This window comes from Pristis pectinata, chromosome 8 (assembly GCF_009764475.1).
Source record: "Pristis pectinata isolate sPriPec2 chromosome 8, sPriPec2.1.pri, whole genome shotgun sequence".
Classification (NCBI taxonomy): Eukaryota; Metazoa; Chordata; class Chondrichthyes; order Rhinopristiformes; family Pristidae; genus Pristis; species Pristis pectinata.
Genome location: NC_067412.1, coordinates 51,555,866 through 51,579,506, shown reverse-complemented (window position 1 = coordinate 51,579,506; position 23,641 = coordinate 51,555,866). Strand labels below are relative to the sequence as shown.

Genomic DNA, 23,641 nt, shown 5'->3' with positions numbered 1-23,641 from the left:
ACATTCTAAACTTGATCAGGAAAATAAATTGATTGTGCATTATGTTAGCACCCTTTGATATTAGTTTTCTATGTTTTTGGAAGAGAGCTACCATACTATAGGGTTCTTTCTCCTTTTAGAGAGCACAGGTGCTCTACTTACCTTCTAGGCCTAAAGGACTGTGCACATCTAAGGGAGATTCACTTTTCTTCTTTCGAGGAGGGGGAGCAGGTCGCACAGGTGGTGGTGGTCGTGGTGGAGGAATACTTGATCCTGGTGGTGGAGGTCGTATTGGTGTAGGTTTCTTGGTGCTAGCTACTATGTCAGGTTCCACAGTTATCTGCCTTAGTGGTTTTGGACGTTGTAACTGTTCAGCCATAAACGCATCTTCCAAAGCAAAGCGATCTCCAGAAACATGTTCCAAAATGTCTGCTTTGTCTCCTTTGACCTCCTCTGATGGCTGTTGAGAAGGTGAATTGCAGTCCCCACTGGATTTATCCAGACACACCGTATTAACATTTGTTGATGCTGCATCCCCATCATTACATGACACCACTGAGAATGTTTCTAAAGATGGCAGAACTTCTGTCTGCTCAGTCTTTACATCAGAGCTGCTTTGCTCTGTCAAATTCTTTGGCTTTGCACATAATGGCTGATCAATATGCAAAAGCCCGGAAATGTTGCTGAGCAGATCAGCTTCAGCTAAAACAGTAAGTGCAACCCCATCAGATTTTAAACTGTTCTCCTCTTTAACAGTTTCTGAGGTTTCAGCTTTTAGCCTGTCCTTCTGTTGGTCTTCTCCCTCTGGTTGGTCAAGAACCTGCCAAGAATTAAAACTCAGATGTAATCAAAGTTAGAAGAATATACAAAAAGACACCGCATTGTCGCAGCTTTCTTTAATATATTAATAATCCAATAAATTGATGTACAGTATCAAAAATAATACCATTAAAAAGCCTGTTTTCAATTCAGTTTTCAAAATGCAAGGTCAGTATTTCAAAATGCAAGGTCAGTATTTATTGCCCATCCCCAACTACCCTGATAGGGAGATGGTGAGCTACCTTCTTGAATCTCTACAGTCTGTCCAGTGAAGGTAAGAGTTGCTGCTGGGTAAGAGTTCCAGAATTCAGAACTAGTAATGATGAAAAAAATAGCAATACATTTCCAAGTCAGGATGGTGAACTACCTGCAAATGGTAGCATTTCCCAACCAGGCTTGGCCCTTTCTTGTTGGAGACACCAAAGATTTGGAAGATTTTATCAGAATAGCTTATATTCATGTGTGCAGTGCTTTTTATATAGTGTGCAAAACCACAGTATTAGGCATAAGACTGTCAAAAGTCAGTCTAAACAGTATTATGTGTACACTTGAAAAATACCAATATGCACGAAGACTGCTTTAAATAGCCTAAACTTTTGGCTGCCTCCAGGCAGGTGTCAGCATACCTCTGAACCTCATTTGGTATATCTACCTGTAACCACTATCACTGATTGATCTGCACTTATAACAGCAGGACAGAAAATTATAAGAAATCTCCTTTCTTACAGTGGAATGTGTGTAAAGGTAGATAGCTGTTTTCATTTTTGTTCTGTTGGGCACGAAGGGCATTCCGCAAAATTTATATAGTGCTTGTGAGCTGTGGATGTTGGTTGTAAAATAAGTATTTAAATTCCCTCCCTTAGCCACTCTGTCTCTCAGGACATTGAGGATTATGAGGAGAAACTAAGTGAGCTAGGGCTTTACTCATTGGTGAGGAGGATGAGGGGAGACATGATAGAGGTATACAAAATATTAAGAGGAATAGATAGAGTGGACAGCCAGTGCCTCTTTCCCAGGGCACCAATGCTCAATACAAGAGGGCATGGCTTTAAAGTAATGGGTGGGAAGTTCAAGGGAGATATCAGAGGGAGTTTTTTTTACCCAGAGAGTGGTTGGTGCATGGAATGCGTTGCCTGGGGTAGTGGTGGAGGTAGGTACATTGGTCAAGTTGAAGAGATTGTTAGATAAGCATATGGAGGAATTTAAAATAGGGGGATATGTGGGAGGAAGGGGTTAGATAGTCTTAGGCGTGGTTTAAAGGTCGGCACAACATGGTGGGCCGAAGGGCCTGTATTGTGCTGTATTGTCCTATGGTATAAAATTGCATCAATTCTACACTAATCATGGAGGGAATGGTTTTCATGACTGATTGACAGAATGCCAGTTAAACTGGCTGACTGCTTGATCATGGATCATACTGAAGTTTCTTAATTATTGAAGTTACAGTCATGCAGACAGGTGGCGAATACTCCATATCTTTCTGATTTGTAGCTTTTAAATGGTGGAAAAGTGTAGGGATGCCAGGACGCAAGTCATTCGCTACCTCAGACCTGCCCTTGCAAATACAGTATTTACAATGAATTTCTGGTCAACGGTGACCCCTCGGACGTCAATGGTAGAGGACTTGGCAATAGCATTGCCACCAAATATCAAGTGGACGTGAATGAACTTTTTAAAAACATTTCCCGAGCACTTTCTTGGCAGGAATGTTGCATATCACTTAACAACCCATGCCTCAATCTTGTCTTGGTCTTGTGCTTTCAGATGTAAATTTTATTCTCTGAAGAGTTGTTTATGGAATTGATGTATAATCAGCAAACATCACCATTCCTGACTTTACAATGGAAGGAAGTAATTGATGGATTAAAAAAAGTATGGATGGTCGAGCATAGGACAATGTCCTGAGGAACTCCAGCAGCACCACCTCAGTCTGGGATGATTCACCTCCAACAACCACAACCATCTTCCTTTGTGCAACTCCAACCAGTGGCTTATTTTCGCCTCAAATGTCTATGCCAGGGATCATTGTCAAATGTTACCACAACTTCAAAGGCAGTCATACTCACTTCACATTTGGACAGTTATACTCACAGAATCAAAGCTTAGAGACGGTATAACAGACGTCACAATCTCTGGGTGTCTCTTTGGTCCAAGTTTGCACCAAGACTATGAAAAGATCTGAGCCAAGTGGTCCTTAAGAAGCCCCAAACTGAGCATTGGAAAGCAGGCTATTAGAGCACAAATGCTGCTTGATGGTACTATCGCTTTCTTGATGATTGACAGTAGAGTGAGCAATACTTTCAGTGCTTCTTCCACATGCAGTTTAACATGGAGCAGCACTGATTCATTAGCTGAGGGAGGATGATAGGTGGCAATCAGGAGATATTTTACCGGTCCATGATTGATCCAATGCCATGAGACTTCAATGAATGTGAAGTCAAAGTTATTTGATTCCCATGCTTAGTCCCTCCACCAAATACCTCTGAACTGCCACTTCTGGTGGGTCTGTCTTGCTGCTGGAACAGGACATGCTCAGTGATTCCACCAGAAAAGTCTGCCCTGTTGTTTGTAAGCTTTGATTCTGAAAGCACAACTACATACAGCTGTTTGCTTGGACAGTCAGTGGGTCAATTCTCCCTGTTTAGGCAACAGATGCTTGCAAGGAGGACTTTGAGGTTGTCTGGGCTAGTAGCAACTGCAATGTCCGAAGTCAGTATTTGATCAGTGCAGTTTCATCTTTTTCTGATTTAACACAATATATTACTGAATGGTCATTTAAGTCAACCACATCACTCTCAGTCTGAAGTCACATTTAAACCAGACAAAGATGGCAGATTTCTTTCCCTGAAGGACAGTGGTGAACAGAGTTTACGAACAAACCTGATTGTTTTTTTCTCTTTTAAATTACATATTATTAGTTGAATTCTAAGTCCATAGCTGCCATAGTGGGGTTTGAACTGTGATCTGTGGCATGTTGGTCCAGGTTACAGGTTACTAATCTGATAACTTGGCCATTAGACAACCAGTATACCTAGCTGTACATCACCTGGACATTTAAGTGCCTTATTTTATAAAAACAGACCAAATTATGTTAACTTCCTCTTTTCTTCCCTGCCAGTTATAAAATATGGACAATTGGAGGACCTTATTATAGTTACATTTACAGACAAGAAGAATGATAGTACTCAAGTCCAGCTGGAAATACAAAGTCAATCAAGCCGAAGTGAAAATATGGAAGCTCAACCCTTGAAATGGTGAGATTTATTTTGGCAGTCTGGTAGAGTAGCAGGGGAATAGAATGCATGAGAGGTGCTCTGTAAATAACAATGGATTAAGGAATTCACAAGAAATTTGAAAATTGAAAGAGGAAAACAATTCATAAACTTGTGTGTACAATATAAGTGTCCACATTTCAACCTAAATCCCTGCCAGTAAAGAGCATTTAAGGACACTTCAGATGGCCTGCACAGCACAGCAAAGGAATGCAACTATGTGCCAATGGTACTTTCACTTCAAGTACACGTCACTGCTAGGAAACACTTTGAATTGCTCAAAAGAGAAGTGAGAGATCCTACACAAGCATTCCTTTACTTTTATATCAAAAATGAAACTTTATAGCACTAGTTAGCAAAAATACATCTAAATAATAGTGAATCTTTTCTATGGTGTTTGTATAGTTATGTTGGGTGGTTACCCAAGTCACCCATTTCACATAGCCACTGTTTAGAAGTAGTGCCCTATTTGGTGAGATATTACATAAGGGTTATTAAAGTCATCATTCAAATGAAAAAAAGTCTGAGTTGAAAATCTATGCTCAAATGTTCACAATTCAGTTGATTAAAAGCATTTTGTTACTTCAACGAATGATCATCTGTGCCTTCTATCAGAGAACACTGAGCAACAATCAATAATGGGAACTCCGATTAACCTTTGTAACTAAGGTCTATCAAGGACAATTGTATCACTCCCAGAGCCGTTCTGACCAAAGAAACTGTGCAGAAGCCAAGAATGAACCCTTGAAATCACTACTGAATAATTCAACTTAACTGTGCAGTACATGTGCCAGCTCTTGAACTTAGATTCCCTATTAATTGCACTTGGATACCTGTGTTTTCTATAATCTTGATTTGCAAATACTCATACTATTGAAAGGATAAAGTCATACTCTGAAAAATTGTGAAATAATTTTCCTCATTAATTGTTTCTGTATTATCAAGTCAATACTTCCTGGCTACTGCTAAATCAATGTGTTTTCTGAACTGATTGAAGAGCGTATCTAATTTTGCTTCTAAGATCTTTTTGAAGACACATTTACATGAATACAGGGATACAAGCAGCATATGCAGGTCTTGATCAAAATATTTTATCAGTGTCTTATCTGAATCCTCCTTTTGCAGGTGGGATCTTGAGTCTGGACTTGCGGCAAGTCCAGATCTTAGAAGCAAAATTAGATACGCTCTTTAATCAGTTCATAAAACACATTGATTTAACAGTAGCCAGGAAGTATAGACTTGATATTACAGAAACAATTAATGAGGAATGTTTTTTCACAATTTTTCTGGAGTATGACTTTATCCTTTCAATAGATTGTATGAGTATTTGCAAATCAAAACTACTTATAGTAATTTTTCTGTCTTTGTGTCTTGTGCTGTATTGCTGCCGTAAAACAAAATTTCACAACATATGTCAGTGTTAACAAACCTGATTCTGGACTCTGGGTATCAAATTGATTAGTGCTGTTATGATTCTGTAGCTGCAAGACCAAAGCTATTTTGGCCAAGGTGATATGTTCTGAAATTGGTTCATTGAAACTTTAACACCTCACGTGCTGGTTATGGAAAACAAGAAAACTTCTATGGAACACAGGCAAAATAACTAACCACGTCTTTATGATCCTGTTCAAATGAAAAATCTTCATGTTTTTGTGCTTCATTGTTTATTTTATCCTGAAAAGGAAGAATAAAGGTGCGTAAGATGCTACCATTCTACCACAATTTGTTGTAGAGAATTATCCAACATAAGAACATTAGGTGACAATGCCTTTGATACAACATTTTACATTTTGAAATTTTAAACCAACAGTCAGAAAATGAAATTAGGAAGAGTTTAATGTTTCCACCTATTTGAGTAAGAAGGGAGTTCTATTTGAAATTAATGAGGAAGGCTGTTATTGCTCTACCAGAAAACATAAGTAATACCTTTAAAAATAGCTAACAAAATTAATCAAATGCAATGATTTTAATAATGCAGCTTTCACATTTCAAATTGTGGATTGAGAGGGAGGTGCTGGCAGGGGCATAATCATTTTGAGCAGTCCCTTTAGTGATTTAAAGGATAAAATTGATGAAAGACAACCAGTTAACCCTATATCTGAGCAATAAATAATCTGAATGAAAAAGAAATTGGTATTGGTATCCCAATACCAATAAACCTGAGCAATAAATAATCTGAATGAAAAAGAAATGATAATCAAGGTGAAAATTAATATACTGCAAATTGAATGGCATTTCTGCTGTGGAAATGAATGCTAACTATGCAGCAGGAATATGCCATTTAGCCCATGGTAACCCAACTCCATTTACTGTCTTTGATATTCTTGCTGAATATTATGTCCAGTTAGTAAACAACTTGCATTCAACACAGCAAAACATCAAGAATAGTTTCACAGGAAAGCTGCCAAAAAATCTACCACTGGCCCACTTGACAGATATTAGTCAAGGTAGGTTTTAAAGGAGGAAAAGGAAAAAAAGGAAATTTGAGATGGGGGTTCCAGAGCAAGCAGCTGCACAAAACATCAGTGGGGAGTGCTTGAAACCACAGATGTAAAGGCGGCAAAGTTAACTCGGGGGGAAGGTTTGCAGGGCTATTGGAGAATTACAGAATTATAGAAGGTCTGAAAACATGGCTAAGTTTTTAAAAACTTATTCATTACTAAACCAGAAGCCAGATGAAGGTTACCAAGTACAGGCTTGTTCATTGAATAGGACTTGGTGAGAATTGGGATGTGGGTAGATGTTGTTTAGATTAGCTCAAGCGTATGGAGGACCAAGATGAGATACCAACATACTGCAATAATCAATCTGGAATTAACAAAGGCATGGATAGGATTTCACGACAATCTAAAGCAGTAGTCTTTAATGATGTGGATATGCACAAGTTGTTCTTGGGGTCAACTATAACAGAATTGGTGGCGTGGTGGATAGTGAAGAAAACTGGAAAAGTGGGCAAAGGAATGTCAGATGAAATTTAAGTCAGACAAGTAAGTGATGTATTTTATGAAGTTAACCCATGGCAGGAAATACACAGGGCCTGGGGAGTGTTGTACAACAGAGAGACCTTGGGGAACAAGTATATAGTTCCCTGAGAGCGACAACACAGGTAGACAGGGTGGTGAAGGCAACACATGGCATGTTTGCCTCCATTGAAAGGAGCACTGACTACAAGAGCTAGGATATCATGTTACAGCTGTGCAAGATGTTGGTGAGATGACACCTGGAATATTGTGTGCAATTCTTGTCTCCATACTATAAGCAAGATATGATTAAGCTAGAGAGGTTACAGAAAAGATTCATAAGGATGTTGCTGGGATTGGAGGGCTAGAGTTACAAGAATGGGCTGGGACTGCTTTCCCTAGAGTGAAGAAGGCAGAGGGGTGACCTTATAGAAGTTTAGAAAATCATGAAGGGCGTAGGTAAAAGTGGATGATCATAGCCTTATTCCTGGGGTAGAGGGCATATGTTTAAGGTGAAGGAGGGAAAGATCCTGAGGGGCAAGTTTTTCCACTCAGAGGATGGTAGATATATGGAATAAGGAATTGGGAGAGGCAGATACAATTACAACATTTAAAAGACATTTGGACAGGTACTTGGACAGTAAAGGTTTAAAGGGATATGGGACAAAAACAAGCAAATGGGACAAGCTCAGGAAGGCAATTTGGTTGGCATGGATGTATTGGGCTGAAGGGCCTGTTTCCATACTGCATAACTCTGACTCAGACATTGGACCAAGAAGAATGCAAAGACAGAGGCAGTAGAGGAATGAGACTGAGATATTTAGATATAGCCAAGGCAAGGATCACGAAGGAAATGCAAGTTCAATACCACTTCAGATAATGAAAGTGAAATCATAGACTAATTTGGAAGCAAAAGTATTAAAAATGTTTTAAAATTTCAAGGAATTAAGAGTCCACATATGGTCGAATGGCAAAAATCAACTATTGCTTAGACTGCTTCACTTAAAAAGACAAAACTCAGTGGGAAGGTTACTCATATCACACAAATACAGAATTTCAATGGTAAAGCAGTCAGCAAGATTCTGCTTTTGCATAACAAATCAAGCAATGGCACAGTACAGAAAACAAAAATTATATTTGCACTGAATTGCATATATCCCTTGTCCAAACTTAATGCATCATTAATACAAGGCGACAGCCAACAACCAACATCAACTAAATGGACTAGCATGCAAGCCAAGTGGCAATGTGAATTTAATGAAGGGGAAGGTAGTCATGTAACTTAAGCCAAGGGAAAATAAATACAACTTCATAACTGAAACAACAAAATGCTATCCAGCTGTGACCAGTTGCTGATAATTCCAATGCCGTGTGGGAACTCACGAAGACTTCACATTTCCTGGATAATCACATTGGTAGGAAGAGCCTCAATTTGTTCCAACTCAAACTGGGGGTTTTGGAACTTGACTAGTGGCTGGAGTCTCTGCTCTGCATAGGGTAGTGAGAATTCCCCTGAATTTAGCAGGATATGAAGAGACAGGCAGTGCGGGAATCCTCCAGGGATGCAATGTTCTCAAATCACTTTTCAGTACCGAATACTGAATGAGAACACCACCACCATTGGGGAGTGTAAACCAGGAGGATATCCTTGACGCTGTGGGTGAATTGTGCAGGGAAGCTCAGCAAAGTACAAGAATGCTCATTCGTCAATCAGGAAAAACATTGCTGCAATCATCGATACCAGTTCCGCACTGTGCACGGCCTTCTTGGTGCCGTGGTGATATCAGGGAGAAGACTTGGGATGTTATGTGTTGGGGATGGGATTGAGAAAGGAAACAGACAAATCACTGCTCTCGTGGGAGAGAGTGACAGGAATAACCAGAATTTACCTTATGTGGCCATAATTTCACGAGCCAGGGAGTAAGTTTAAAAAACAGGATGTCAAACACAGCAATCTACAGATTACTCCCTGTAAAGGGACAGTAGGTTTAAGAAGGTTGATGTATGATCTTAGAAATGGTGCAGGAGGGATTCAGATTTCTGAGGCACTGGGCAGAAGTGATCTGTTCAAAGTGAACAGATATACTTCAACAGTTGGGGAAAATTTACTCACGAGAGGTTAACATACTGTGGGAATGAGTTTAATTAAGAAAGGCTAACAACCACTACCAAACTTGTTACCACGGTGAAGTCTGTAGGCTGGGGAGAGTCGTGCAGGCTAGAGAACAGGTGGCAATGAGAGCAACCTTGGGATTTGGGCAGTCTATCATGGAGTAGCTGCTGCCAGTCCCTGACATGGGCAGCAATCACAGTGCTGGTCAAGGTGCAAAACTGAGCACAATTCAGCACTAAAGAATTGGTGCAGAAGGGATTAGGATTTCTGTGGCACAGGGCAGACTGCTCTTCCCAGCCCACACACCACTGAGCCATGGGGCAGCCCATTACTGGTGGGGGGGTGGTTGTACCAGAGGTCAGACATTCATGCCAGGTTTCTAGCACCCAGCTGCTTGGTGTAGCAGCAACAGGGAGGGCAGGAGTTCACATCAGGTTCCCTGCAAAGCAGCGCACAGCCTGAGCAGATGTCTTTTTTTAAAAATAGACAGGATGCATACTTACAAGTGTTCTGGCTCAAGGATCAAGAGTGCTCTAATGAATCAGCATTCTGCATAGTGGCACTAGGCGGTGTACCAGTTAAGTATTGTTTTTGTCCAAGTATTTTTGTCCAAATGCCAAAGAAAATAGCAACTTTAAAATAAATTTCACAAAACTGGAAAGGAATCCAAGTGCTCCAGAAGAATTAATTATTTTTGAATGCAGGATTAATGTTAACAAATGTGTCAGGTACTGAATATCAACCAACAATTCACCACAGACATTAAAATTATATAAACTGTTTGGGGACATAGTCTATGAGAAATTTTGATAGGTCACATATAGAAGTGCCTCCTCTTTGGATTTCAATGGCAACTATCACATATCCATAACAAAAGTAATTTAGTCTACAACTCTAAGGATTGCACTTCAATAATTCAAGGACCCTAATGTGCTGGACTATTTAGGCTTTGTTAACAACTTTTAATTTGAACACAATTCCTTCTCCTAAAACAAGTCTAAACCTAAATAAGTCTAGCTTCATTGAAACAATACTATCAATTCCAGGTCAGGTTCCATCAGCATTACCACATCTGTGCACCTAATTTACAATTTGCCACAAATGTCACCATAACCTTCCCTGATGTAGTAGACAAGCTCAATTAGACTTCCTGAACTACTTATGAATTATACCTTTCCATTTCAGGTTTGTTCTTTCATTCCTACCAACCCCTACCCTCCCCATTTATTAGAATGGGGGAAAGAGCACCAAAACTAATCTTCACAACCTAACATCACGTTTGATAGATTTTGAGAACGCAACTTGCAGTACATACCTTTGTTGAGATAATGATCTTTTTTGGTGACCTAAGGGAGGAGGGGAAATAAAGAGATGTTATTCTGACAATGTAACGATTGAGACATCTTAATACTACAACTAATGATAACCACAACACATCGCTTTGAACTAAAAAAGTCAAACAAATATTTGTGCTTTCGCTGGTAAGTATATAGAAAGAGCAGCGAGACAGACGATTTTTTTTTGCTGACCATCCTTTTGCCTCGACAGATGCTGCCTGACCTGCTGAGTTCTTTGTTTTTTGCTCCAGATTCCAGCATCTTCAGTCCCATGTCTCTAGACATCAGATCTGCTGTTTTAATAGGAATCTTCCCTATTGAAAATGGAATTCTCTAAAATGCAAAGGAATGACTTAGAAGGAGCACATTCACCTCAGAAGTTGCAAAACAAATTACTGAAAATGAAAATAACTCAGTGATTTCCAAATTAGCCAAGTATGGTTACACATCAACAAAATGATTCCAATTTGCATGGGTTCAGCTACAATTAAGCCAAGAGTACACAAATCAAGTGAAATTGATAGGAATGTTAATGAATACTTACAACAGACTGACCAATGCTTTGTTTGCAATGCACACAGAGAAGACAATATTGTTGAGAAACATTGAGGCCAGACTACAGTCTTTGCTTCCAAACAAAAACTTTCATTTCTCCCATCACACAATTTAAACGTTCAGAATTTTTGACAAGCTCTCTGATGCAGAAGATCCATTATGTATTGAACCACTATGTGGCATTTCCTCAAAGTAGACAAGAAACCATTTATTTGATTTAAAGTCCCAACTCCTTGTACTGCAGTTCAAATTAATATTTTTGATTAACCACCTCTTTTCCATGTTATATTTCTTTGCCTTTAAGTACACTCGGTTTGATCTCCCTGACATTAAAGAATCTGAGTTTTTCTGACTTTTATTCACGACTCAGTCTGCAGATTCTAAAATTAATCTTGTGGCCCTCTATGCCAAATCCAGGTGTGGATGCTTCTGTTCTTCCTGAAGCAGGACCGAATGCATTATTCAAATGTTTAGCCAGACGACACCAAGTGTAATGCAACTTTGCTATGGCAAAGCATTTCCCAATTCGACAATAAAGCTCAGACTTTACTCCATAGTTCACTTGCACTGCAATAGCTGAACCTGATGTGTTGTAAATCTGTTCCCAAACCTTTTAAACCTTCATTCAATTAATTTCATGTTTTTCCCTCAATTTTACCTTGATTACTATATTGTTTCACAGTATTATTTATACAGATTTAGAATGGTCAACCATACTCAGTGAGGCAAATATTGAGCATTCAAAATGCAAATATGTGCAATTGAGCACCTTCTGGAAGCACTAGTGCAGTATCTAAAATTGTGATTGTTAAATTAGTGATATTTACACTTTCACTTTAAAATAAGGGCCAAAGAATATGGATAGAAAATTAACCGTTGAAGAAAAAGAATATTGGACTGTTGGGAGGGAGAAGAATAGAGGATGGAAAATAAATTATTCCAATACACAAAAATTGTTTTTAAAACTCTTTTAAACCTTCAGAACATTTCAATGTGATTCATGTCATAATATTGGCTCACTGATGCACAGCAAGATTCCTACTTAACAGGATAAAAATAAAAACAAGATATTAAAAATGCATAAATTTACTGCTGTGTTCTTTCCTTTCCACCGGAGCAAAACATTATTGAACACCTGAAACTCCAAGACTACCCTATAAATCACCAGAGACTAATGGAAATAATTTGCATTCTGGAAATACAAATTGGAATAGAATGCTGAATCCATCTTTTCAGCCTGGCAAGACCTTCACCGAAGGGAAACTTGTCCATGCTAAAATTTTCTTCCTCTCTCCCCACCCCACATTTCATTGTCCTACACTTATACAACATGAAAGTCAATCTAAAATTCCATCTTCTAATATGTTCCATTTGTATCTTCAACAGATTAAATAATACCTTTTTGCCTTAATGGATTAGATGTCAAAATAGAACAGAGCAGAAATTATTTCAATGCAATACGTTTGGCTCCAATTAAATGGTATGATGTAGAAACGCAACAAGGTGCACAAGCTAAGAAATTCATAGACATTCACAGTATTAGGTTAGCTGGTTGCTGCACAGTATGCCAACCACCATTTTGGCCATGGGCCTACACTTACAAATCCACTAGCACCCAAGGTCAAGGCACCATTCAAACATCAACTTCATGTACATAACACTGAGAAAGGCAGCTTTATCGAATTTCTAGGCAACAGACTATTTAAAACAATGACCTTGCAACTCATTTACTAAACTTCGCAAGTCTAAACTTCATATGTTATATATTTTTGCCATGCCAAAACAACTCAAGGATTCTTTTAAAAATTCAAATCACAAACAAGATTTTTTCCCAAAATCAGCTACTACACTATATATGTGAGATATTCCCCAAGAAGAACACCAACAGAATAAAAGCCATGACCTGGAAGGGTCAGCAACAAAGGATGGGATAGGTGATCACATGGCTAAAGGTACCCAAGGATAGCTTAACAAAATGAAATAAGCTACAGCACAATTAGCGATGAGAGATTACACTTCAACAGAAACCTAAAAGTAATTGTTAAGACTAACCTCAAAGGTTTTGACATGTCTTGTTAAAAACCATAGGGTTACAAAAGCAAAGACAATTCCCTGCAATACATCAAAAAAAATCACAAGTTGAAAAAATGCATGCATATCACGTGTTATACTTGCAACTATGACTGTCACCAACTTTTCTCTCAACCAGCTGGGCACCTGATAAATACAGAAACTAATGCTTATATGTCAAACTAAGTTACAGGAAGTATTCAAATAGCTTTTGCCTTCCTATTTAAAATGAACATACTCGTATATTAACAGGAGATGCCACTTAACCTGAAGCATCACAACAACAACCTCACACTTAAAGTCAGCAAGACCAAAGAACTGATCATAGACTTCAGGAAAGGAAAGTCAGGAGAACTCACAGCAGTCCACAAGACATAGGAGCAGAATTAGGCTATTCAGCCCTTGGAATCTGCTCTGCCATTCAATCATGGCTGATTTATTTTTCCCTCTCAACCCCATTCTCTTGCTTTCTCCCCTTAACCTTTGATGTTCTTAATAATCAAGGACCTATCAACCTCCACTTTAAATATCCCCAATGACTTGGCCTCCACAGCTATCTGTGGCAATGAATTCCACAGATTCACCACCCTCTGGCTGAAGAAATTCCTCCTCATCTCAGTTCTAAAGGAATGTCCTTCTATTCTGAGCCATGCCCTCTGGTCCTGGACTCTCCCACTGCTGGAAACATCCACTCTATGCAGGCCTTTCAATATTCGGAAGGTTTAAATGAGATCCCCCCTCATCCTTCTAAACTCCAGCAAGTAAAGGCCCAGAACCAAACGCTCCTCATACTTTAAACCCTTTCATTCCGGGGATCATTCTTGTAAACCTCCTCCGGACCGTCTCCAATGCAACCACATTCTGCCTTAGATATGGGGCCCAAAACTACTCACAATACTCCAAATGTGGTCTGACCAACGCCTTATAAAGCCTCAGCAATACATCCTTGCTTTTATTTTCTAGTCCTCTTGAAATGAATGCTAACATTGTATTTGCCTTCCTTACTACAGTCTCAATCTGCAAGTTAACCTTTAGGGAATCCTCCCAAGTCCCTCTGCACCTCCGATTTCTGACTTCACTTTGTGTTTAGAAAATAGTCTATGCCTTTATTCCTTCTACCAAAGTGCATGACTGTACACTTCCCTACTATGTATTCCATCTGCCACTTCTTTGCCCATTCTTACAACCTGTCCAAGTGACTCCCTGCTTCCTCAACACTGCCTGCTCCTCCACCTATCTTTGTATCATCCGCAAATATGACCGCAAAACCCTCAATTCCGTCATCCTGAGCATTAACATATAACATGAAAAGTAGTGGATTCAACACTGACACCTGCGGAACACCACTAATCACTGGCAGCCAACCAAAAGAGGTCCCCTTTATTCCCACTCTTTGCCTTCTGCAGTCAGCCAATCTTCTATCCACATTAGTACCTTTCCTGTAATACGATGAGATCTTTTAGTCACATGTACATCGAAACACACAGTGAAATACATCTTTTGCGTAGTGATTTTGGGGGGCAGCCCGCAAGTGTCACCACGCTTCCGGCGCCAACATAGCATGCCCATAACTTCCTAACCCGTACGTCTTTGGAATGTGGGAGGAAACCAGAGCACCCGGAGGGAACCCACATAGACACAGGGAGAATGTACAAACTCCTTACAGACAGTGGCCAGATTTGAACCCGGGTCTCTGGCGCTGTAAAGCATCATGCAAACCACTATGCTACCATGCTCCTATGATAGGCTCCTATCTTGTTTAGCAACCTCATGTGCGGCACCTTGTCAAAGGTCTTCTGAAAATCCAAGTAAACATCATCCACTGACTCAAACCTGCCTGTTACTCCCTCAAAGAATTCCAACAGATTTGTCAGGCAAGATCTCCCTTTAAGGAAACCAACTTGACTTCAGCTTATTTTGTCATGAGTTTCCAAGTACCGCGAACACTCATCCTTAATGACACGGAGGACAGTTTTGGTAAAGGTTAATGTTCTAGAGCATGTTGATATCGAGAGACAGGATGTGCTGGAGCTGTTAGAAAATATTAGGACAGATAAGTCCCCGGGACAGAATATTCCCCAGGATGCTCTGCGAGGTGAGGGTGGAGATTGCTGAACCTTTGGCTAGGATCTTTGAGTCCTCGTTGTCCACGGGAATGGTACCAGAAGAATGGAGGGTGGCAAATGTTGTACCCTTATTCAAAAAAGGTAGTAAGGATAGTCCAGGGAATTATAGACCAGTGAGCCTTACGTGTGTGGTGGGCAAGCTGCTGGAAAGGATTCTTAGAGATAGGATCTATGGGCATTTAGAGAATCAAGGTCTGATCAGAGACAGCCAGCATGGCTTTGTGAAGGGCAGATCATGTCTCACAAGCCTGATAGGGTTCTTTGAGCAGGTGACCAGACAGATTGATGAGTGTAGTGCAGTAGATGTGGTCTACATGGATTTTAGTAAGGCATTTGACAAGGTTCCACATGGTAGGCTTCTTCAGAAGGTCAGAGGGCATGGGATCCAAGGAAGCTTGGCTGTGTGGATTCAAAATTGGCTTGCCTGTAGAAAGCAAAGGGTTGTTGTGGAGGGAGTGCATTCAAATTGAAGGGCTGTGACTAGCGGTGTCCCACAAGCATCGGTTCTGGGACCTCTGCTTTTCATTATTTTCATTAATGACTTGGATGAGGGGGTAGAAGGGTGGGTTGGCAAGTTTGCAGATGACACAAAGGTTGGTGGTGTTGTGGATAGTGTAGAGGACTGTCAAAGATTGTAGAGGGACATTGATAGGATGCAGAGCTGGGCTGAGAAGTGGCAGATGGAGTTCAGTCTGGCGAAGTGTGAGGTAGTACACTTTGGAAGGACAAACTCCAAGGTGGAATACAAAGTTAATGGCAGGATTCTGGGTAGTGTGGAGGAGCAGAGGGATCTGGGGGTTCATATCCACAGATCCCTGAAAGTTGCCTCACAGGTGGATAGGGTAATTAAGAAAGCTTATGGGATGTTAGCATAAGTCGTGGGATCGAGTTTAAGAGCCGCGAGGTAATGATGCAGCTCTACGAAACTCTGGTTAGACCACACTTACAGCACTGTGTCAGTTCTAGTCACCTCATTATAGGAAGGATGTGGAAGTGTTGGAAAGGTTGCAGAGGAGATTTACCAGGATGCTGCCTGGTTTAGAGAATATGCATTATGAGGAGAAACTAAGGGAGCTAGGGCTTTACTCTTTGGAGAGAAGGAAGGCGAGAGGAAACATGATAGAGGCATACAAAATATTAGAGGAATAGATAGAGTGGACAGCCAGCACCTCTTTCCCAGGGCAGCAATGCTCAATACAAGAGGACATGGCTTTAAAGTAATGGGTGGGAAGTTCAAGGGAGATATCAGAGGGAAGTTTTTTAACCCAGAGAGTGGTTGGGGCATGGAATGTGCTGCCTGGGGCGGTGGTGGAGGCAGGTACATTGGTCAAATGCAAGAAATTGCTAGATAAGCATATGGAGGAATTTAAAATAGAGGGATATGTGGGAGGAAGGTTTAATAGTCAGCACAACATAGTGGGCTAAAGGGCCTGTATTGTGCTATGCTGTTCTATGTTTAATAAAGGACTAACATCTTCCCAACCAATGAAGTCAGGCTAACTGGCCTACAAGTTCCTGTCTTTTGCCTCCCTCCCTTCTTAAAAAGTGAAATAACATTTGTGAATTTCCAGTCCCCTGGAACCATTCCTGACTCATGATTCTTGAAAGATCACTACTAATGCCCCCACAATATCTTCAGCTGCCTCTTTCAGAACCCTGGGGTGTAGTCCATCCGGTCCAGGTGACAAGTACAGGAAGTAAATAAATTTTCAGATTCCTAAACAAATTAACACTTTCAGACAGAGCCTGTCGTGTTCTGGAATTTTGATTTCCTCTCAGATGTTATGAAGCTTTTCAAAAATAGAAAAGAGCAGGAAATTTTCTGTGAAAATGTTATTGGTTGCTTTAAGTAATTTTTTTAAACTCCAGTTCTACTATCCCAGTGGAGGTACACACTAAAGTAAATTTAAAGATGGCTAATTTCTATAGATTTTGAGGAGGAAATTTACTTCTCAGCAACCTGATTGACCATTTAGTTACCTGATGAACAACCCCCCGCCCCCTCCCTTTGCAAACTTCATGGTTGACCACACCAACCAAAAAGGAGCACAATTACCGTTGGCATTCCCTTCCCCAAAGGGTTGTGGCTACTCAATCATCGAGCATGTTCAAGTTGCAGAGATTCCCTGTGTCCTATGGATATGGAGATTGCGTGGAAAGGAAGGCAAATTGACCATGATCTTAGTGAGTGGCAGAGCATGCCATCTGTCCTATAGCTTATTCCTGCTTCTCCTATGCTCTCAGTTTCAAACTTAAATAATCTTTATTCTTCATCTCTGAAGAATGTTTGCTGAACGACACATTAGATGGAAAATATTTTTCCAACAAATCTGAAAATTCAAAGTCTTACTTAGAGTAAGAGCAACACGCTGAGTCTACTGAGAAAGCATGGCTACTTAAAGAACCATACAGAAGGCCTGACTAATAATAACTCCCTTTCCACTAATACAACCTGACCAAACCAATAATAACTCCCTCCCCATTATTCAGTCTAACCTGATGGCCATGTTCCACAGCTCAGCATTTTGCAATTTTTACGTTCCATTTTACTCTTGCTCTCTAACCAACCTCATTTTATAATTTTTTTTCTCTAATTGCCTTCAATGAAATAGTCGACCATACGCCCTCTATAACACCTCTCCAGCAACCTTCGCTTCACCCTATCAGAAAGGTATTACCTTTTGTCCATTCTCCACCTTCTTTGCTAACTTGTTTTCTCTTTTTCCTATTCCACCCTCCCCCCCCCCCAACAAAAGTCCTTGATCTCAGCAGGCAAGGCAGCATTTTGTTTTTCCTCCCCCGTGCAGAATTATTTTCCCAAATCCTTTAAATTTTTAAATTTTATTTACAGCATGGTAACAGGCCCTTCTGCGCCGCCCACTTTAAACCCAAATTAACCTACCCGTACGTCTTTGCAACGTGGGAGGAAACCAGAGCACCCGGAGGAAACCCACACAGACACAGGAGAACATACAAACTCCTTACAGACAGCGACGGGAAATCGAAACCCGATCGCTGGCGCTGTAATAGTGTCACACAAACTGCTGCGCTACCGTGCCGCCCCTAGATCCTCCTGATCTTTAAAATCTCTCCACTTCAAAAATCAACGTTAATCATTTTTAAGGCACATCTGCTAATTGGGACAGGTACATGCATAGGGAAGGTTTAGAGGATATGGGCCAAACGCAGACTAAATGGCACTGGCTTAGATGGGAATCTTGGTCTATATGAACAAATTCGGTTGAAGGGCCTGTTTCTATGTCATATTAGTCTATCTCACCAACCTTTTCCCATTCTCATCTCACCCCTCAACACAACCCTAGCATCATCCACCTCCCAGCACACCTCTTTGAAGGTTTATATTAAAACCTACATGATTAACTATTGCTCAAGTTTAAAAGCAAAACTGACTCTAGCCAACCTGAATATCAGGCAATGATTAACAGACCTGTCTGTTTGTATTATCTTTCAAAACTTGGGTTGCCTCAACCCAAGGAAGCAGGGCAGTCAATTTGCTCGTGGCAAGTTAGCACAAACAGCAAGGAATTATATGAACAGTTAATTCAAAAAGCATATATTGACCAGGAGAACTCTCACACTGTAATTGGAATCAATGTTTATATCATCATTTTAATGGAAGTGGTTTTAATCATGGCAACATGCCAAAAATAGATAAAAAATTAACACTGTAGTCAAGACAGAGTCATTGTTAATCCCCTACCCATAATCATCACCCAAAATACCCAAGCTACTCAGTCCCGGTGGACATTCTTACTGTCCTGATGCATCCTGAACTCCAGTGATGTAGGTTCAAGCCACAGCAGGACCACAGGTAGTGCAATGAGAAACCATCCACCCCAAAGCTTTGATGGCTGGTAAAGTGCCTCTCCAAAAACTTTTCCAGCTGCAAAAACTGTAATAGATTCTTAACACTGACAGAGACATTTTTCTCAGTTTTAATATTTTTATACAAAATTAAAAACTAACAATTTAAAACAAAAGGCAAAATAATTAAAAACATAACTCCTGATACGCATCCTAACTCCCATGGAAATCAAAGGGCATTTTATTAAAGAAACAATTCTCCATGCACTGCTGGGTAATCTCTGCAAGACTCACATTGAAGCAAACTGACCGATTCAGCCTTCCAAATCTATTAACAGGTCTGAGACTTCTGTGCTTGACAGTGCGCATACCAAAGTCCTGGACAAAACTATACACCAGCCACACCATCAGCATTAACTAGTGACATCTGGTTCAATTCTACAAATTAAAATAATACTGCTCCAGATTCAGCTAAAAAAAAAATCAAATCTACCTCAAGTACCTTATCCTAGCTGTAGGATTCAATCTTATTTATCTTATGTCATCTTTCTGTGACTCCAAACCACCATCTTTGTGCACAAATTCTATTCTTGGAACTTTATGAAATTTCACTCATGATAACCAAAGCTTTCAAGCATATGTTTACAAACTAGCCAGATACCTCAAGGACCAACAATCATGACAACCATTCTTCAGTTCCTTACAGTGCAGGCCAGCAATCCAATTAAAAACTGCACCTGTCTGAAAAGCCTATTGTTGAACTATTAACTCAAATTATAAGGACAGAAGTCAGGTTATTCTATCTATACTGGTACAATAGACTACAGAAAAAAAGTGCGTAATTGCAGCATGGTTTCACCCTCCTGAGCAAAGGCCAAAATAACTGATTTCTTCCCCCCAAGATTAAGAATGCTATCAAATAGTTACTTAAAGCAAAAATATTTTTCTCGCAACATTTTGGATCAACAGCCCCAGACTATAGATAAACCGTAGTTAATTAAATATGTATTCCTTGCAAAAAAACCAAGAAATTCAACTTCTCTCGCCTTAGAGCATCTTCCTGTTTCAGTTTATTAATAAGTCCTTACCGAAGTCAAATGACAGGCTCAAATACTCCTGCAACAGCTCCCAACAAACCCCCAATGTGGACCCACACCAAAGTCACCATCTTCACGTTCAGAGAGAGTTCATCATAAGATGATAAATATCATTACACCATGCAAAAATATTGTTGCTTGATAAATAATTCACTCTCATTTGCTACCATTACTACTCTTCATGTATTTCCATAGCTCGCTGGTACGAATGAATATATCCAAATGCATTCCATGGTTAGCAACTCCATTTTCTACCATTACATATACCAAATGTACTTGCCCACTTTGCCATCACAGGTCACTTCTTTGAAATTACACAGCATAATCCCATTTTGCCTTTAAAACTATCACCTAATTATGAGATTGTTACTAAAATTGTTACTAACTCAATTGTTACTAACTCAATTGTTACTAAAAGCAATACTCTGACTGCGAGTTTCATATTTTTCTAGTATATCCTCAGTTTTTTCTCTGCTATGAAAATGTATAGATATACGAGTTCTTTAACATTAATTAGGAGTTTTCCTTGGAAAATTCTGTATTTGACCCAAATGTAAAACACAGATGCAATTATAAAATGTCAAGTCTAAGAGATCAGTACATTCTTGGTAACAAAGTTCTTACTTCTGATGACTTTCTCCTTCCCTGCCATGGTGCCAGTTAACCCTCTCTCCACCCCCCAACAATTAAAGTGCCAACTCCTGTTGGGTTACAATGCCAGGTAGACCCTCTCTCAAACTGTAAGCTCTTTAGGCTTGATCAATATGCATAAACAGAGTGTTTGAAGGAGGCACTACAGACAAGCCTGGCCCTGTAAATTGTTGATATCTCAGAAGAACACTCTTAATGGAAACTACTAGATTACAGAAACCCTGGCAAACTTCACTCCAATTGAAAAGTACTGAGCTAACTGCAGCACTTCTACTGTTATTAGGGCTATGATCACTTAATGGTTTCTGTTAGCATTAGCATAATTAATTTTCTTCCCACCTTTCCCAACCAAGTTATGAAAATTATCCACAGAGAAACAGAAAATCTCATCTAACAGATCATCAAAAACATTCAAATAAGGATCACCTAGTTTAGAAATAAAACATACACATAAGAGAACAGAAAGCAGAATTACAAATATATCGAGACAAAATGAGTGATGGTCTGAATGCTATTTTCACCAATGCAGCTGTCACGTTATATACGTTTACTCCTAATTTAGTCACTCTTCACATGTGACAATGCTCGTCAAACATGCCATTTTTAAAATGTATATGTTGTAACAAAGTGCAAAGTTGCTAAGCTCATTAAATATTGAACAAAGGTGGTGTTGTGACTGAGAGAATGGGTAGCAGTTGGGTCAGGTGAGGTGAACTGGTGGACATGGAGCAAGTGAAAATGGGCTGAGATGTGCGGTGGTGGGGGGAGAGTTGAGTGGAGGAAGGGGTTGCCAGGATGCTGGTCAATAGGGGAAGGAGAATTAAGTGGGTGGAGGGACAGGAAATTTTGTGGGGGTTACCAGGATGAAATACAAGGGGGGGGAAGGGGAGGAGAGATTGAGTGAGGCATGGGCTGCCAGGACACAGGGCAGTGGGGGAGAGGGTTAAGTAGGGGGCTGTCAGGATGCCGGAGGGGGGGGAAAGAGGGAGGAGGAGGGGGGGGAAAGAGGGAGGAGGAGGGGGGGGGGGAAAGAGGGAGGAGGAGGGGGGGGAAAGAGGGAGGAGGAGGGGGGGGAAAGAGGGGGGACGGGGGGGGGGAAGAGGGAGGAGGGGGGGAAAGAGGGAGGAAGGGGGGGGAAGAGGGAGGAAGGGGGGGGGAAGAGGGAGGAAGGGGGGGGAAAGAGGGAGGAAGGGGGGGGAAAGAGGGAGGAAGGGGGGGGAAAGAGGGAGGAAGGGGGGGAAAGAGGGAGGAAGGGGGGGAAAGAGGGAGGAAGGGGGGGAAAGAGGGAGGAAGGGGGGGGAAAGAGGGAGGAAGGGGGGGAAAGAGGGAGGAAGGGGGGGAAAGAGGGAGGAAGGGGGGGAAAGAGGGAGGAAGGGGGGGAAAGAGGGAGGAAGGGGGGGAAAGAGGGAGGAAGGGGGGGAAAGAGGGAGGAAGGGGGGGAAAGAGGGGGTGGGGCATTTACCAGGATGCAGGGCAGTGGGGGAGGAGGACTGAAGATGAATTGAGTGGGGGGAGGGGCTACTAGGATACAGGACAGTGGGGAAGTGGGGGGGTTGAGTAAGTGGAGGGAGAGGGGATCGAATGGGGTCTGCCAGGATGCGGGGGAGGGGGGGGAGGGAGGGGGGGGAGAGAGGGGGGTGGTTTTACCAGGATACCGGGGACGGAGAGGAGAGGGGTGGGGTGAGGGGAAGAAAAGGAGGTTGACCGGGGGGAGGGGTTGCTAAGATATAGGGTAGTGAGGGGAGGGGAGGGGAGGGGAGTGGAGTGGGATAAGAGTGGCCAGGGTGCCTGGCAGCAGGAGAGTACGCCGGACACACTAGAGTATCCTTGGCGGGGGAAGGGCGGAGGGACCGCTGCTAACGGAAGGTGGGGGTGGGGGTGGGGGTGGGCAATGAGACGTTGTAGGGGAGGGGTGTGCGGGACACAATTACAGAGCCTCGGGCTTGCTGCACCACATCCTCCCCCGTCAGTCCGCCCGGTCCCCACCCCCAGCACTTACGCGGCCGGCGACGGGATGGGGTTGACCTCCTCTGCCGCATCGTAGAACTCCTCGGCGTCACTGGTATCGGACGCCATTTACATCCCGGGAGGAGGGGAGGGGAGGGGCGGGGGGGAAGTGTCAACCGCTGCCGCCCAAGGCTCCACCGGAACGCGCCAGCTGGCCGCACCGGGAGCGAGGCCTCGCCCGTGCGCGTGTACGTGCGCGCGCATGCACGCCCGCCCGTCCCGAGGCGGTGGCTCGGCTCCTCCCGGCGACGACGCGAAGCCTCGCGAGAGCTGGCGGCGGCCGGGGCAGGGGGTGGGGGGAGGTCCCGGGCTGGTGAGGCTGTGTAGTCACTAACTGGGATGTGCCTCGTCACTGGATCGGGGCATGGGTGCCTGCACGGCCCGAGTGTGGCAGGGGTGATTTATAGTGACTGAAGTGTCTTTGGAGAGCGCTTTGGGTCCCGTGACTATAATTTTATTATAGTTTTGGAGAAAAGATAGGACTGGTCCTCAAGTTAAAGTCCTCAACTGGGGCAGGTACTTGGAAAGGTTGACTGGGAGAGGTTGTTTCCAGGTAAAGGGACGTCTGGCAAGAGGGAGGCATTTAAAAGTAAAGTAGGGAGAATTCAGGAGGCTGGCATGTACCTGTTAGTGAAGGCTGACAGAGTAGGAGTAGAAAGAAGGATGTGTATGTCAGTTACAGGTAGCTGAATCCCACGAGGGCATAAGAGATGTAGTACATGTAAGAGGAAAATCAGAAGGGCAAAAAGAGGATATGAGATAGCTCTGGCAGATGAGGTTAAGGAGAATCCTAAAGATTCTATAAGTATATTGAGCAAAAGGGTAGCTAG

At 41.8% G+C, this 23,641-nt stretch overlaps 1 protein-coding gene across 2 annotated transcripts in view; it reads right to left on the bottom strand.

Annotated features, from left to right (window-relative positions):
• wdr44 (WD repeat domain 44) overlaps positions 1–23,052 on the bottom strand; it is a 67,139-nt gene extending 44,087 nt beyond the window's left edge. The window contains exons 1-4 of one of the 2 annotated variants that reach the window (XM_052021595.1): positions 22,804–23,052; positions 10,459–10,489; positions 5,679–5,744; positions 142–799 (exon numbers count right to left, since the gene is read on the bottom strand). In XM_052021595.1, the coding sequence (XP_051877555.1) occupies positions 142–799; positions 5,679–5,744; positions 10,459–10,489; positions 22,804–22,880 (832 nt within the window). In that variant the 5' untranslated portion in view covers positions 22,881–23,052. Of the gene's footprint in view, positions 1–141; positions 800–5,678; positions 5,745–10,458; positions 10,490–13,087; positions 13,120–22,803 lie in introns of those variants that run through there. The other variant, XM_052021596.1, reaches the window with a different exon arrangement.
• Between the last annotated feature and the right edge of the window lie 589 nt (positions 23,053–23,641).